This window comes from Paralichthys olivaceus, chromosome 20, assembly GCF_024713975.1.
Source record: "Paralichthys olivaceus isolate ysfri-2021 chromosome 20, ASM2471397v2, whole genome shotgun sequence".
In the NCBI taxonomy this organism is placed as follows: domain Eukaryota; kingdom Metazoa; phylum Chordata; class Actinopteri; order Pleuronectiformes; family Paralichthyidae; genus Paralichthys; species Paralichthys olivaceus.
Genome location: NC_091112.1, coordinates 3,429,364 through 3,443,452, shown reverse-complemented (window position 1 = coordinate 3,443,452; position 14,089 = coordinate 3,429,364). Strand labels below are relative to the sequence as shown.

The 14,089-nt window shown below is 43.3% G+C and overlaps 1 protein-coding gene across 3 annotated transcripts in view; it reads left to right on the top strand.

The window, feature by feature from the left end:
- The window catches only part of atp9b (ATPase phospholipid transporting 9B), a 30,344-nt gene extending 21,370 nt beyond the window's left edge, over window positions 1-8,974 (top strand). For 2 of the 3 annotated variants that reach the window (XM_069515917.1, XM_069515918.1), the window contains exons 16-30: window positions 968-1,129; window positions 1,338-1,430; window positions 2,711-2,794; window positions 2,885-3,055; window positions 3,129-3,227; window positions 3,346-3,435; window positions 3,709-3,853; window positions 4,166-4,230; window positions 4,497-4,652; window positions 4,880-4,944; window positions 5,034-5,142; window positions 5,228-5,285; window positions 6,467-6,670; window positions 7,048-7,080; window positions 7,332-8,974. In XM_069515917.1, coding sequence (XP_069372018.1) covers window positions 968-1,129; window positions 1,338-1,430; window positions 2,711-2,794; window positions 2,885-3,055; window positions 3,129-3,227; window positions 3,346-3,435; window positions 3,709-3,853; window positions 4,166-4,230; window positions 4,497-4,652; window positions 4,880-4,944; window positions 5,034-5,142; window positions 5,228-5,285; window positions 6,467-6,670; window positions 7,048-7,080; window positions 7,332-7,468 — 1,671 coding nt within the window. In that variant the 3' untranslated portion in view covers window positions 7,469-8,974. The remainder of the gene's footprint in view (window positions 1-967; window positions 1,130-1,337; window positions 1,431-2,710; window positions 2,795-2,884; window positions 3,056-3,128; window positions 3,228-3,345; window positions 3,436-3,708; window positions 3,854-4,165; window positions 4,231-4,496; window positions 4,653-4,879; window positions 4,945-5,033; window positions 5,143-5,227; window positions 5,286-6,466; window positions 6,671-7,047; window positions 7,081-7,331) is intronic. The other variant, XM_020104414.2, reaches the window with a different exon arrangement.
- The last annotated feature ends 5,115 nt before the right edge of the window (window positions 8,975-14,089 follow it).

Genomic DNA, 14,089 nt, shown 5'->3' with positions numbered 1-14,089 from the left:
TTGATTGTGTTGTTTAAACCATTCGGCCATTGTCGTAAAGTTGTCCGCAGCAGTCTTTTCTATTACTGCCGGAACACGTGACCAATGTGCAGTTTGCATCAAAGTTGACAAGGCTTTAAATAGTTTCAGTCGAGCCGATAAAGTAGATTAAAGACCTCAGTTTAGGATCCTCAGCACATGCTGTGTGTGTGTGTGTGTGTGTTTGTGTGTGTGTGTGTGTCTGTGTGTACCTATGTACCTACGCACACCCACCAGGATAATGACACACAGATGTGTGTTAAGTAAATATAGGCAGCCCTTTATGGAGCTCAAAGGGGGAGCGGGAGAAATGATAGGGTATTACCAGGAAGTTCCAATTTGTAGGTCAGAGTATAATAACAACCTTTGAGTGAGCAAATTGAAAATGAACCCATTGAGGATTGAGTCGTGTGCAGCTGAACGCTCACTTGGGGGCTGCAGTTCCTGCTGAGGAGAAAAAGAGGAAAGAGAAACAGAAAAACACTTTATCTGGAGCTGAATGAGAAGAACTCGGCAGCTCTGGAGATACCGTAACTCTCATGTCTCGTGAAACCAGATTCAATCGGTTTATTGTTGACTTTTTTTTTTTTTTTTTTTTTTTAAGTAATAGATGTTCTCTGTTTCATTAAATGTTTTTTTACGGAGGAGACTAATTTCTGCGTCATACATTAAGAACTACACTTCATTCTTTTGTTTGTATTTTGGTCAATAACAAGAAATATAATCTCTGTCATTACAATGTTGTAGTGAGTAGATCGGCACCCAGTAGACTGAAAAATCCATCATGTTCATTTGGACATTGTTCTAAAACCATTAAAGATGTGTTTAAACTGTTGAGTCTCTGTTGAATCCATGTTGTCTGGTAGTTATAGATGTGGAGATGCCACAAACTGAAAATGTCCTTGTTTATGGTCGTCTCCAGTCTTTAGAATTTGTGTGTTTTCTTCAGGTGGCTCTGGTTCGGTGGACGGAGAGCGTCGGCCTGACCCTGGTCAACAGAGACCTGGCCTCGCTGCAGCTGAGGACTCCTTCAGGACAGATTATCTCCTTCTACATCCTGCAGATCTTTCCCTTCACCTCCGAGAGTAAAAGGATGGGTATCATCGTCAGGGTGTGGACCTCATGTATTATATTATTATTATCTGTGTGGTCTTTATAGTCACCATTTAAATCAGACCTCAGCATTGACTGATTTTAATTTACCAAAACTTGTGTCCTTTTAAGTAAGGTTTGATCTTTGATCGAACCATGAAGCCGTGGAAGATAATTTAAACTAAAAAAATACTATGCTATAATTTTGTATTTCTTATTTGACTTAGGAGGAGTCAACAGGAGACATTACTTTCTACATGAAGGGTGCTGATGTTGCCATGGCGAGCATCGTTCAGTATAACGACTGGTTGGAGGAAGAGGTAACGGCTCCACTTTGAAACTTAAAGTCATATTTTTTCTAACCCGTCACTTGTCGTGACAGCTTGAAGTTAAAATCCTAAAGACTGGTTGATTTGTGGACGTCCGCTGTTAGTCGTGGTTTGTGTGATTTAATACAGAAAACACTGTCAGAGATACGATGGAAAAGCAGCAAAGCAGAACAAGTCATTTAATAGATTCACAATAAAAGGCTCCATGTTTGTTTTCCAGATGAGTGCTTTTAATGTGAAGCAACAGCAGGAAGTGTTTGGTTTGCACGAGCGGTGACTTCACAGGGAGAGAGAGAGAGAGAGAGAGAGAGAGAGAGAGAACAGAAAATTATGAAATTAATTTAGAAATGGAAACAAGAATCCCTCGAGTGTATCGATCACCACGGAGAGAAATGACGTGGAACAATGAGAACTACCACGGAGAGATAATTACACTACGTAAATACAGAGAATGGCCATTGCTGGAATATGTATTTGCTGAATGCTGAACAAACAGGCGAATCTTACAGTTCATAATTCTGAATCAACATAAAATGAGCCACTGTGGAGGAGACTGTCAACAAAATAACGAAACGTATTACAACATGGATAACATAAGTGTGTGAATAGACGTCCATGGCGTTGAGGTTTCATTCAATAACCTCTTTTAATGAGGACATCCATTGAGGCGATCAACAGGCCGAGTCTACACCAGTTTAGTGGTCGAAGGTCTTGTGCGCATATGTTCATAATTATATTGGCATTATTGAGTCATTTAGCACCGGGGGCGGCTTTTGATTTAATTAGTGACCTAGATAAAGTTGAGGTAATTACAGTATGTCATATTCTCGAACAATGGTGCTAATGATGTGTGTTGGCTGTAATATCCCCACTGTCAAATCAACCGGCGCTACGGTTGCTCTGCTTGTCAATAACCAATCAACAGGACGGATTCGCCCCATTGGTGTTTCATATCAAAAATAAACCGCCATCCTTTGTTTTACTGTGTCCTCTGAATTTCACCACAGGCTATGTTATTCAATATTGATTTCTTTTGGTGTTGGTAACAATATGCTGCTATTGACTTTACTGTACTTGGTGTACTTATACAGCAGCTGCTCCGATAGAATAGATGATTTGTCCTGTATTTGATTTAGGTTTGTCTTGGGGAAGAGACATCATTAAACATACAGAAACATTTATTTTGAATCACCCAAATCCTCAAACTCAGTCAAGTGTTTCCAAAAGTGCTTGAAGTTGAAAATGTAACTTCCTCCTCTCGTTTCCATCAGTGTGGGAACATGGCCAGAGAAGGCCTGAGGACGCTGGTGGTGGCCAAGAAATCTCTTTCTGAGGAGCAGTATCAGGACTTCGAGGTATGGAAGAACCCCGATGTACTTCCTGTTCTCTGTATTGTCCGACTTATTCTTTTACACTAGTTTATGTCTCCGCTTTTCTTTGTGCAGAATCGCTACAACCAGGCGAAGCTCAGCATCCATGACCGAGCCCTGAAGGTTGCAGCAGTGGTGGAGAGTCTAGAGAGGGAGATGGAGCTTCTGTGTCTGACCGGTGTGGAAGACCAGCTGCAGGCAGACGTCAGGCCCACGCTGGAGCTGCTCAGAAACGCTGGCATCAAGGTGAGCAAGGAAAATAATGATGATGAACAAAGACAGACACTTCTTCTGCATACTGATCTTGTTTTCTGCTTAGATTTGGATGTTGACAGGGGACAAGCTCGAGACGGCTACATGCATCGCCAAAAGCTCCCATTTGGTCTCCAGAAGCCAAGACATCCACGTCTTCAGACCAGTACGCTGCTTTTCTTTTCTCTTTTCCTAATTTTGCTCATGCCAGTTCTGGAGATACAGGAGATGAGGACACACGTTAATATTTGCGTGGCTAATTGTATGGTGTGGCCCTCGAGCAGGTTTCGAACAGAGGAGAGGCCCATCTGGAGCTCAACGCCTTCAGAAGGAAACATGACTGTGCTCTGGTCATCTCTGGAGACTCCTTAGAGGTGCTACAACACAACACACACACACACGCAACAACATTTCTCTGTGCAACAGATGATGCTGAGGACGCAGCCAAATAGGCGAGGAGAGAATAAAAAGTATTTCTCAGCCAAAGCTAATACGTTAGAGTTCAATGAAAGTCTTTAGGAACATGTTAAAAAACATAATTTCATTTGTAAAAGAGTCCAAGTGATCAATATATGAAGCAGGAAAGCGTGCAGATGTATTTTTTCATGTAAACAATGTGTTTTGTCCTGTTCTTTGTGGCTCTCCAGGTTTGTTTGAGGTATTACGAGCATGAGTTTGTGGAGCTGGCGTGTCAGTGTCCAGCCGTCGTCTGCTGTCGCTGCTCCCCGACTCAGAAAGCCCAGATTGTCCAACTCCTCCAGCAGCACACGGCCAACAGAACCTGCGCCATAGGTGAGAGCTGATGAGCCTGGAGGGTTGTTTAACAATCATCTGGACAGATGACGTGAAACCACAAACCTGTATGTGACCAGATGTGACTATTTAAGTGCAAACATGTTAAGTTAGATGCTACAAACACATTCTAGCTCCAGTTGATTGTGTTTTCAACACATAAAATAAAATAACATACGTCTTATATTACTTTTATTACCTTCTTTATCCACAAGATGGCAGCCAAAGCTCAGTATGAGAAACACTGACCATAACATTGTAAAATCATGTGTGGCTTTTTTAAATGTTTAGTTTTGTTCTGTTTCCGAACAGGTGATGGAGGAAATGATGTGAGCATGATCCAGGCTGCACACTGTGGGATTGGAATCGAAGGAAAGGTAACAGCTTCCCCAAACACACACATGACTAAAGAGCCTTTTCATTATGACCTCAGATGTTTTCATGTCACCTGATTCTGTCGGAGCAGCTCTGATTCATTTTAAATAAACAGAATAAACCCTAAATACAAACAAAGCAGTATTTAACAGCAACAAACTGTCCGTGCTTCCTTTAAAACTCAATTTACACCCTTGTTTATTTCATTGTTTTATTGAGGTGGCGCTGTATGTCCCGTTAGAAACACATTGTTGCTTCTCCCAAACAGGAAGGAAAACAGGCGTCTCTGGCCGCAGACTTCTCCATCACTCAATTTAAGCACATCGGCCGCCTGCTCATGGTTCACGGCAGGAACAGCTACAAGCGTTCTGCAGCGCTGGGTCAGTTTGTCATGCACAGAGGGATGATCATCTCCGCCATGCAGGTACAGGAAGCATCGCAACACAAACTTTATGTTGATTGAATGATCACTAATACTTGTTAAGTCACACTTGTTGATGTTTTGTTCTTGATGCCTGTTTTTAATTAAATGTCTTTTTGTACTTTTTTCCGTGTGATGACGCCAAAGACATTTTTTCCACATTGTGTAATTTTCCTAACACACAAACGTTATGAGATTATTTCATGATTGTTTGCTTTTTCTGTCCTCAGGCCGTTTTCTCCTCAATATTCTTCTTTGCCTCGGTGCCCTTGTACCAGGGTTTCCTCATGGTTGGGTAAGTGCCTTTGCCAAAACATCGATTAAACTTGCGTCCAGTATTGTCGCAGTGGCGTAACTCGGATATACGATGATCCCTCTCTGCAGGTATGCCACTATTTACACCATGTTTCCAGTGTTCTCTCTGGTTCTGGACCAGGACGTGAAGCCGGAGATGGCTCTCCTCTACCCAGAGCTTTACAAAGACCTCACCAAGGTAAAATAAACTTTTCAAAAATGTGTGTATATGGCAAACTCTAAAATGTGAAATAACAGTTGCTCTCATTGTTTCTCTCTCTCAGGGGCGTTCGTTGTCTTTCAAGACTTTCCTCATCTGGGTTCTGATCAGTGTTTATCAAGGTAAGATGCACAAACTCTAAAAAAAAACATGTTTCATCCTGAAAGTTTAGTCTGAAACGGTTACATCACGTCTTTAAGGCACAGCCACTCTGGCTTGGCCAACTGTCAGAGAAACTCTTCATCCACCATTTCATCATTTCTACTGTGTCTAATACCGAGGTCCCTGGGCCTCTCCAAACTCTCAGATAGTCAGTTTCTCAGTATCTTAGGTTTCCACCCAGCGTCCACTTTTACATGCAGGCTTTTGTCCGTCCAGTAAATCGATATTTCTGTAATCGCTAAGCCATGCAGCGTGTGAGAAAGATCTATGTTCCTGCCGGAGCGTGACTTCCTGACAGCTCGAGGTTTTTAATTAAAGGCCAATACCAGGTCTGTTGGAAAAAAAAAAAAAAAAAAACCTGCGTGGACGATATGAGAGGACGACAGACACAGGACGAAAATATTAGACCTCAGTCTCAACTTAATTTATTTCAGAGTTTGACTCGCTGGAATGCTCTGTAGGGAGACTGTGTGTGAAAGTAATTATGTGATCAGTTATCGGCCATTAAGCTCAATTTATGTAGTTTAATGTTAAAATGAAAAGCTGCCAGGATACAGTGGGCACCGAGAGATGAGTGAGCGTCTGAACATTTAAAGACTGAAACACCAGAGCGCACACACACACACACACACACACACACACACACACACACACACACACACACACACACACACACACACACACACACACACATACACACACACACAAACACACACACACACACACAGCTTTTACTCTCATAAATGATGATACCAGCTCCAGACACATTAATCCTTAACTGTGTCTCGGTCAAACAGGTCGAATACTTTGAGTAAAACTATTTTGAAAGGTTGAGAAAACATGATCAAATTTTCTTGGAGCCACTCCTTCACCAAGTTTGCTCCAAATCAGTTCAGTAAATTCTGTGTAATCCTGCTGACAGACAGACAGACAGACAGACAGACAAACAGACAAACAGACAGACAGACAGACAGACAGACAGACAGACATGGATGTAAACATGACCTTGGCGCAGTGACATCAAGTCAAAGATCCTGAAAAAAGTGAAAACACCGGAACACGACATTGATCTAAATCAGACATTTCCACCGTCTCGTGTTTGGATGTCATTTATTCGATGTGTCCCCTTTGGCGCCACCAGGTGGCATCCTCATGTACGGCGGCCTGGTGCTGTTCGAGTCCGAGTTCGTGCACGTGGTCGCCATCTCCTTCACGGCGCTCATCCTGACGGAGCTGCTGATGGTGGCGCTCACCATTCGTACCTGGCACTGGCTCATGGTCGTGGCCGAGTTCTTCAGTCTTGGCTGTTACCTGGCGTCTCTCGCCTTCCTCAACGAGTACTTCGGTAGGTACTGCGTGTTACTCACAGCGTTTGTGGTTCTTGAGGTTTCCACACAGCACATGTGGCATTTTATCTTTGAACTAAGTTGTAGTTTCATGAGCTAGAAATAAATATGAGCTGTGTAATCAATCGTCCAAAACCCAAAGAAATGAAGAAATCGTGATAAAGTCGCTGCTCCTGTTTCCTGTGATGTGATGATGTCTGACACCTTATTGTCGTTCAGTAGTTCAGACTCCAGCTCTTTAGTTGCTTCCCTCTCCTCCCTCGTTTCCTCCCTCCTCCCTCCTCTCCTCCCTCCTCCCCTCTGTTCACTGCTGATGATTTTGCTCTGCACTCACTGTCTCTGCTGCACTTCTTTTGCTTCTGTATGTTGCTAACAGGCATAGGCAGGGTCTCCTTTGGAGCTTTCCTTGGTAGGTGTGCAGCCTGTAAATCAAATTCACCCCCTGATCCATCTGTGTGTTTTCATTTAAGTTTTGAAAAGTCACATGTTGCTGTTTTTTGTTGTCACGTGTCAGTTACGTCCCGTCATGTGTTCCGCTCTTCAGTTCTCCTTTTTAGTGCCGTGATAAATACACAAACTTCAGCTCATCCCGACTCTCTAAGCTGTCAGAGCGCTGCGACATGTGGAACTGATCGGTCGTGTCTCTGTTTGTTCTCCCAGACTTGTCCTTCATCACGACTTGGCCTTTCCTGTGGAAGGTGTCTGCCATCACGCTGGTCAGCTGTCTTCCTCTCTACATCATCAAATACCTGAAGCGCAAGTTTTCACCGCCAAGCTACTCCAAACTCTCCTCATGAGAACTACTTGGATTACCTGTATTCCTTTTTGTAGTTCAGTGCTTCTCCAAGCTTTCTATCTCCAGCACTTTTTTTAAAACACGCTGATCGTCAGTGGCGGACGTTTGACCTGAGGCGGTCGAGGAACCCGCTGGGGGATTCCTGAATGGGAAACGAAAAATTGAATATTCGCGCTTTGGGTTTTCTTTCTGACCTGAGACGTGGGATTACTTGAAAGGTTGGAGCACATAAAGAAAAACGACAAAAGGAAGGATTCCGCCACAGGAAAGTGTGACTGCACTCGACCCTTTATCCACAGAGGGTCAACCTGCCTTCCTCTGTTCTAAAGCATTTCAAAGAAATCCACTTCAAGTGTCACTTTAAACACTTCTGATGAATTACTTTGGATGTTTGACTTTTTTATATGTGGAGTTCGGATTTTTTTAAGTATTATTTTTTACTATAATTGCAGTTCTGCATCTTTGAACACCGTTGAGTTGCTGTAAGGGATGAAAAGTTTTCCTGTGTACCTGTAAATAGCTTTGATAACTACTGTCGTCGTTGTGAACCTCGCTGCGTTGAATCTCCACCAACCAAAAACGATCATTTTCGAAACATTCAGAGAAACTGCTGAGCGTTTGTCCCGGATATAAACCTCCCGGGCTCCAAACCGAATCTTCTGTGCATTTGCTGCCTTTGTTCGCCGCGACGCTGAATGACCTCGTCAGGCCGTCGTCACCTCTGTAGAATAAAACCAGCACTCCAAAGCGACATCACACGTTGTAACGTCTGCGTATATGAATATATCTGGCCTGCATTCAGTCTGTCGCTGGCCTCCACGACACGGCAGCTCGCTTTGTGCCTCATTTTGTGTCAATGTGCTGAAGCCGCATTTCACAGCATCGGATGTCGAACAATCAGATTTTTGGTTCGTGTTTGTTTTTATCTGCTGATTCAGAAACTTGCTGCTCTTCTCGGACACTAAAGTCACAAGACGGACCCTGAAACCGATGGCTGGATATTTTTAGGCCTTTATTGATAATGCCCCCCCCCCCCCCGTCCTTCCTGGGCGTTTGTGTGACTTTGTTGTGTGGCGGACGTTGACATTCAGGGGGAATGAGTTTTATCATTCACTCTCTTAAGCACAGTAGGGAAAAAAACCAGCTGGGAGAAAGTTAAAGTGATGTGTTTGTAGTTTAGTCAGGTTGTCGTTTGTTTTCCTTGAATGAGTTGAACTCAGGTGGATCATTCCTAAACATAGTCGTGACAGCCGCTCCGCAACATGTAGCTATACTACGAGACAAAAGACAAGAGGTGGGTGTGGTTGTTTAGCAATGAGTCGGTCACTTTAATACAATCACTCCGTGATTTACATTTTTACAAGAAGAAATTCCAAATGTCGATTCTTGCTCTGTGTGTGTTTTTGTTGAAATGTTGTTTTTGTTGCTTTTCATGTCCCGTTTCTAACGGTGTCTGTTATTTATAATATTGTTATTGATTAAAGAGTAATAAAAAAAGAAAAAAGAAGATTTGAAAGCGTTTTCACTTCCTGTGTTCTGACACAGATTCAACACTGACGAGGTTTTTAGCTTGAAAGTCCTCATACGGCCACTAGGTGGAGGTAGAGACCAGAGGCTCCAAGTTAAGTTGATGACAAAACTGAAGAAACATGAGTTATACTCCACAGAGTACAACAAACATGTGTATCCTCGTGTTAACGCTGCTTCTCTGTGCAGTAATACGCATCTTCAGCCTCTGAATATTTCACCCCATCAAGATCCCGGAAGTATTCTGTGAGAAATCAAGTTGAAGAAAGGACGAAGGGTTTCGAATGTTGTTCAAGATACAAGTGAGAATTAATTTGAGAAAGTAAACTCATCAGTGAACACACTATTTAATTTTACTCCTCTTTAAGCCTCGTGAGATGAGAAATGTCTTTTTCAAGCACGAGGAGCCAGAAGAAGATTCACAGCGTTAACAACGGGTTATAGACAAATTACACAAACTGAGAACACACACACAGAGAAATGCTTGTTCACATTCACAACAACCTCTTATCAACTGTTCTTAATCAAAATGTTCATTATTTAAGTCAAACATTCCAAAACGAAGTTTGTAGAGAGAACCACAGTAAGAACATCCTTATATAAACATATAGTACTTACAGGTTGTGTCTTTAAATGTGAGCAGTGCAGAGGATAATGTAAAACAAAATCTTTTACGATGTAATCTAACGCAGCAAACGGACAATGTGTTATCAATTTCTCCCCTCGGAGCAGGAAGTAGTTTGTGACCCGGTGATGAATGTGATGGTCCGATGGCTCTAACTTGTTCAGAGACGTTCTCTCTCTTCTGCTCGTTCTCACTCTGGAGCGCCTCGTCCGCAGGAGGGGAAAGATGCAACGAACCACAGGTCGTATTTAACTGTTCCTACACTGTGTGCGTCTGTGGAAGATCACTGCGGAGTGTTTTCCACGACCGCACGAGGAGCAGTGATGGAGCGGATAATGTTCACGTGACCGATGCTTCGTCGTGCCAGCGCACAACAGTTCGTTTTTCATGCTCACATTTTATTGACGTTGTTTCGATGAAGTTATTTAAAGTTCAGGTCTTAGATGTATATTGGGAAAAATGAAACTCTTTGTCGGACGTTAAGTAAAAGTAACTGATCGTGTAAAGAAGGAAAAACTTAAAATACTAATAACTCAACCAAACAAAAGAGATAAATGAACTTTTTTTATAAAAGTTTAATGGTTTAATAAAAGACTTCAAATCTAATTCAGGTTCAGCAACTTTCAGATCTTTGTGAAGCCCATTCTGTAATTCAGCATTTTGGCATTTATTAGTTTCTGGTCTCTTTAAACGTCAAAGGATAAATAAATATAAAACTAAACAATTATTAGACGTCATTACAGGAGAGAGTGTAAAGGTAACTGCTGAGAACATGAATGGAGCGGTGTGGTGTATTACTAGTGAGACACTTAGTGGTGTCGAATCTACAGAAATAAGAGTTTCATGTAGCATCTGTTTCAATTTACCGAAACTAAGGGACAATAACTGTCTCCTGTCTTCACACTGATGCATCAGGAGCAGTGTGAAGTTCAGTGTCTTTGCTCGAGGACACTTCGGCGCGCTCTAGAGGAGCTGGGGATCGAACCAGGATCGGGCGGTGGACAGATCAGGGCCTTGTTGCAACTAAAGCCCCACGACCTCTGACCTCCAGACAAGAGGATGAATGAAGAGTACAGATCACTCCCCACAGATCTTACATCTCATTCTCTGTCTTCAGTCCCTGCAGCACGTCGACCCTCAAGTAAATTCACATATATTTTTATTTCCAGTACCTTGAGTCCAGTCCAGCCGAACCTCCTGCACTTGCAACGGTTGGGAGAAGCTGCTCAAACAGCTTTGGATTAAATTGCGTAAGTGCAGCAACACGACCGTGGAGCCGCTACATCGTCTGACTGGAGGTTAATAAACGACTCATCCTCCGTCGTCCGTAACTTAATTTGAAGCACAACAGAAAAACACCTCTCCACTAAACTTGATTTTATCCGAGCTGTAAGTGGAATACAAAACACTTACGCAGCAGAAAGTTCAGATGCAGGGAGCATTTGTCAAATTAGTATATTTTTTCACATTTTCTTCTGCTTTTTTTTTTTTTTTTATATATATATAAATATATATATATTCTGGAGGGAGACCTACCATTATGCCATTATGCTATCTTGTTACTAAGCGGCTAAGTGGCTTCTGTAGCCATATTCCATCTGACTGGGCTTGTTATAAAATTCCACAGCACCCTGTTTGAATTAAGAAACATCGACCCGCAGAGATTAGGTTACCGGTAATGATATTCCCCGACTGGCTCAACGAGGGAGGAGAGTTTAGAAATCTTAAAGAAGACGAGACTGTTCCTCCGTCCTGCGCGAAAAATATTTCCAACGTTTGATTATTTATTCGCACACAAAATACATGACAACTCAATGTGAAATCACACGGACAGTGTTTTCTGAAGGTCACAGTCAAGAGACGTTGGTTTAGAAGTAGTTTATTTTTCACCTGCTCTGTTGTTGTCCAGGCGAAAGACAAAGACTGGAGAAGGGCCCGGATATTTCCTGTTGATGTCACATTTTGCTTTTAGTTTCTATTTAGATAAAAGCCACGAAACGTATTTGGACTCATGGATTATGTAAAAATAATTATCGATTTTGTTCTAGAATAGTTTGTAGTGATTTCACTGGATATTCAAGGTTGTGCTGCTTCTTTTTATTTATCTCACAATTCACATTTTAGGAAACTTTACGATACTTCTCCTAAAAAGAAACAGGTTTAAAAAAAGGTAATAATCCTCAGATATACAGAGCAGCTTCTTTCCTGAAATCCTTCCACCAAGTGTTCATGTGTCCTGGAGTTCTGGACAGTGGGGAAAACTATTTCTTTCAGCCAGAAGAAATAAAATACTTCTTATCTTTACTCCTTTAGCTCAGGAAGTTTTTTTAAGACCAGAATGACGCGGATAGAAAACTTCCTCGTGTCACCAGGCGACTTCACAGCTGTGCCTCTGTGTGTACTACAGTCGACGGTGAACACACTTCTCTGCACTCACACTAGCTCCATTCTTGATTTATGTAAACGACCTTGGGCACGTGGAGCCTGTGCAACCATGACCAACGGCTCAGAGACAGTGAGGTGCTGTGTGGGCCTTCGGGGAGCTGTTGCTCAGTGTTGTGCCTGAGCTTCACGCCGGCTCTGGGAGCGTTGAGGAGAGAAAATGAACCTCCTGGCCTTGTGTAAAAACGCTCCCCCCGGCTCTGGAGGCTCCTCCCTCGGCTGTAGCCAAGCAACGGGCCCTCACAACAGGAAACAGAGCAGGGGATTCCGTCACAGCACCGGAGAAAAAAGGAGAACATTGATTGGAGACAGGAAGTCTGACTGTAAGAGCGGGGACGGCCGTGGGGTGTGGCAGCGTGTGTTTGTGGGGAAGGGGGGGGGGCTGCTCCTGCAACAGGCCTAATAACCACGAAATAACCAACTCACCCCAACACACGAAACCATATTCACTCCGTCAAAATGAAATGACTGGGTTGTTCGTAACAAAAGCCGCTGTATTCGTGTGATGTGCTATTTCACCGCTGCACATTTGAGTCGTCCTCAGGTGTTACCTCGTTTCTCCGTCTGCCACCGTGAGCTCGGTCAAACCCTTCAGACGTTTTTCACTGGTTTTCTCATCGGTGGCAGATATTACTCAAGTTTTCTGATCAGAGTCTGGACTCAGTCTGTGGTTCGGAGAGGCTATTTTTAATCCTTCATTTCTCTCCATATCAAGAAACACCCAATAAAACATCAGTTATGAGTGCACACATGTGACGGGGCTTGAGGAATACAACGAAGCACAGTAACGTTACTCTGCTTCCAGTTCATTTTCCCAAAACAAACAGGTGATTCAGCAACGGGAGTGTTGGTGCCGGTTGTTTCTCGGCGTGTGAATAACTTCCAATGTTCCGTCGTGTTTTTGTTCAGACACAAATAAAGCCAGGCACTGGATTCTGAGGGTTAGAACTGTGGAAAGAAGCGCGAGTCGAGGTCTTTTCCACCTCGGCTGCCGCCAAACCACGTCATACCAGGCAGAGAATTTCGCCGTCCCCTATGTGGCCACATGGCAGATGACAAAATGTGTGGGTTTGTGACAGCGGAGAGAACACCCCCAGCCCCAGAAGCCCCCTCCCAGACGCCCTCCCTGAAAAACGATGATGCACAAGGCAAAAACTTTGGGAAAGGCAGTTGGGCAACGCTCCCGGCAGCGGGGATCTCGTTGAGGCTTTGGGGGTCAAACCTTTTTTAAATGTTTCCCGATGAGCTGCAGTCTGATTAAATTAGCCGTCACCCAGAGAGATTGCACCACAGCGTTGTTTTGGGTTCATGGCGTTGCTTTGTGTTTGTGTTGTCCTCACCAAGCTGCAGCGTTAGCTCACAGTGAAGGTCACACATTGGCACAGTGGGAGAGTCTCACTGTAAACACAGTTTGACTTCAGGGATTGAAACCTGCTCCAGCGCCACAGTCGTGTGACGGCAAACACGTAATGTCACATGTGCGACATCTTGAATGTTTTAGCTAAATAAATGCTGCTGGGCCGAAAACAAAAGTGTGCCACGGGCTCTGCTCACTCCTTCCCTAGTTACAAGATTTTCCTGCGGGATTAAAGTGACAACTCTGAGACAGTTGGTCGCCGCTCGTCCAAGTTGCTCAACAACTGGTCCTGAAATCCCAAAACTGTGTAAAAGAGCAACTTTAACAACAGTTTTAAAACTCAAATGGTCAAACTTCCTTTTTTACTTCGGTGATGTTTCTGTCGGAGCGTTACAGGTGCAACCATAGAATCCAAAGCGTACCTGATCGCCCCCTGGTGGCTGGCTGCACAGTACGGGTCATAAACCAGTCCTCCTCCGTGTTGGTGGATGGGACATGGACAAAATAAAAAAGTCAACGTACACGTCAAATAACTTTTTCTCAAAGATGGTTTCTGTAATTTCTGTAAAACGATAATCTTTCACGATGAGTTCGGTTTGAATTCGGTATTTAATGCTATAAAGCAGAGTGTGATGATTGACAGCCGAGACTGACACGTGAGTGGTTGAGCG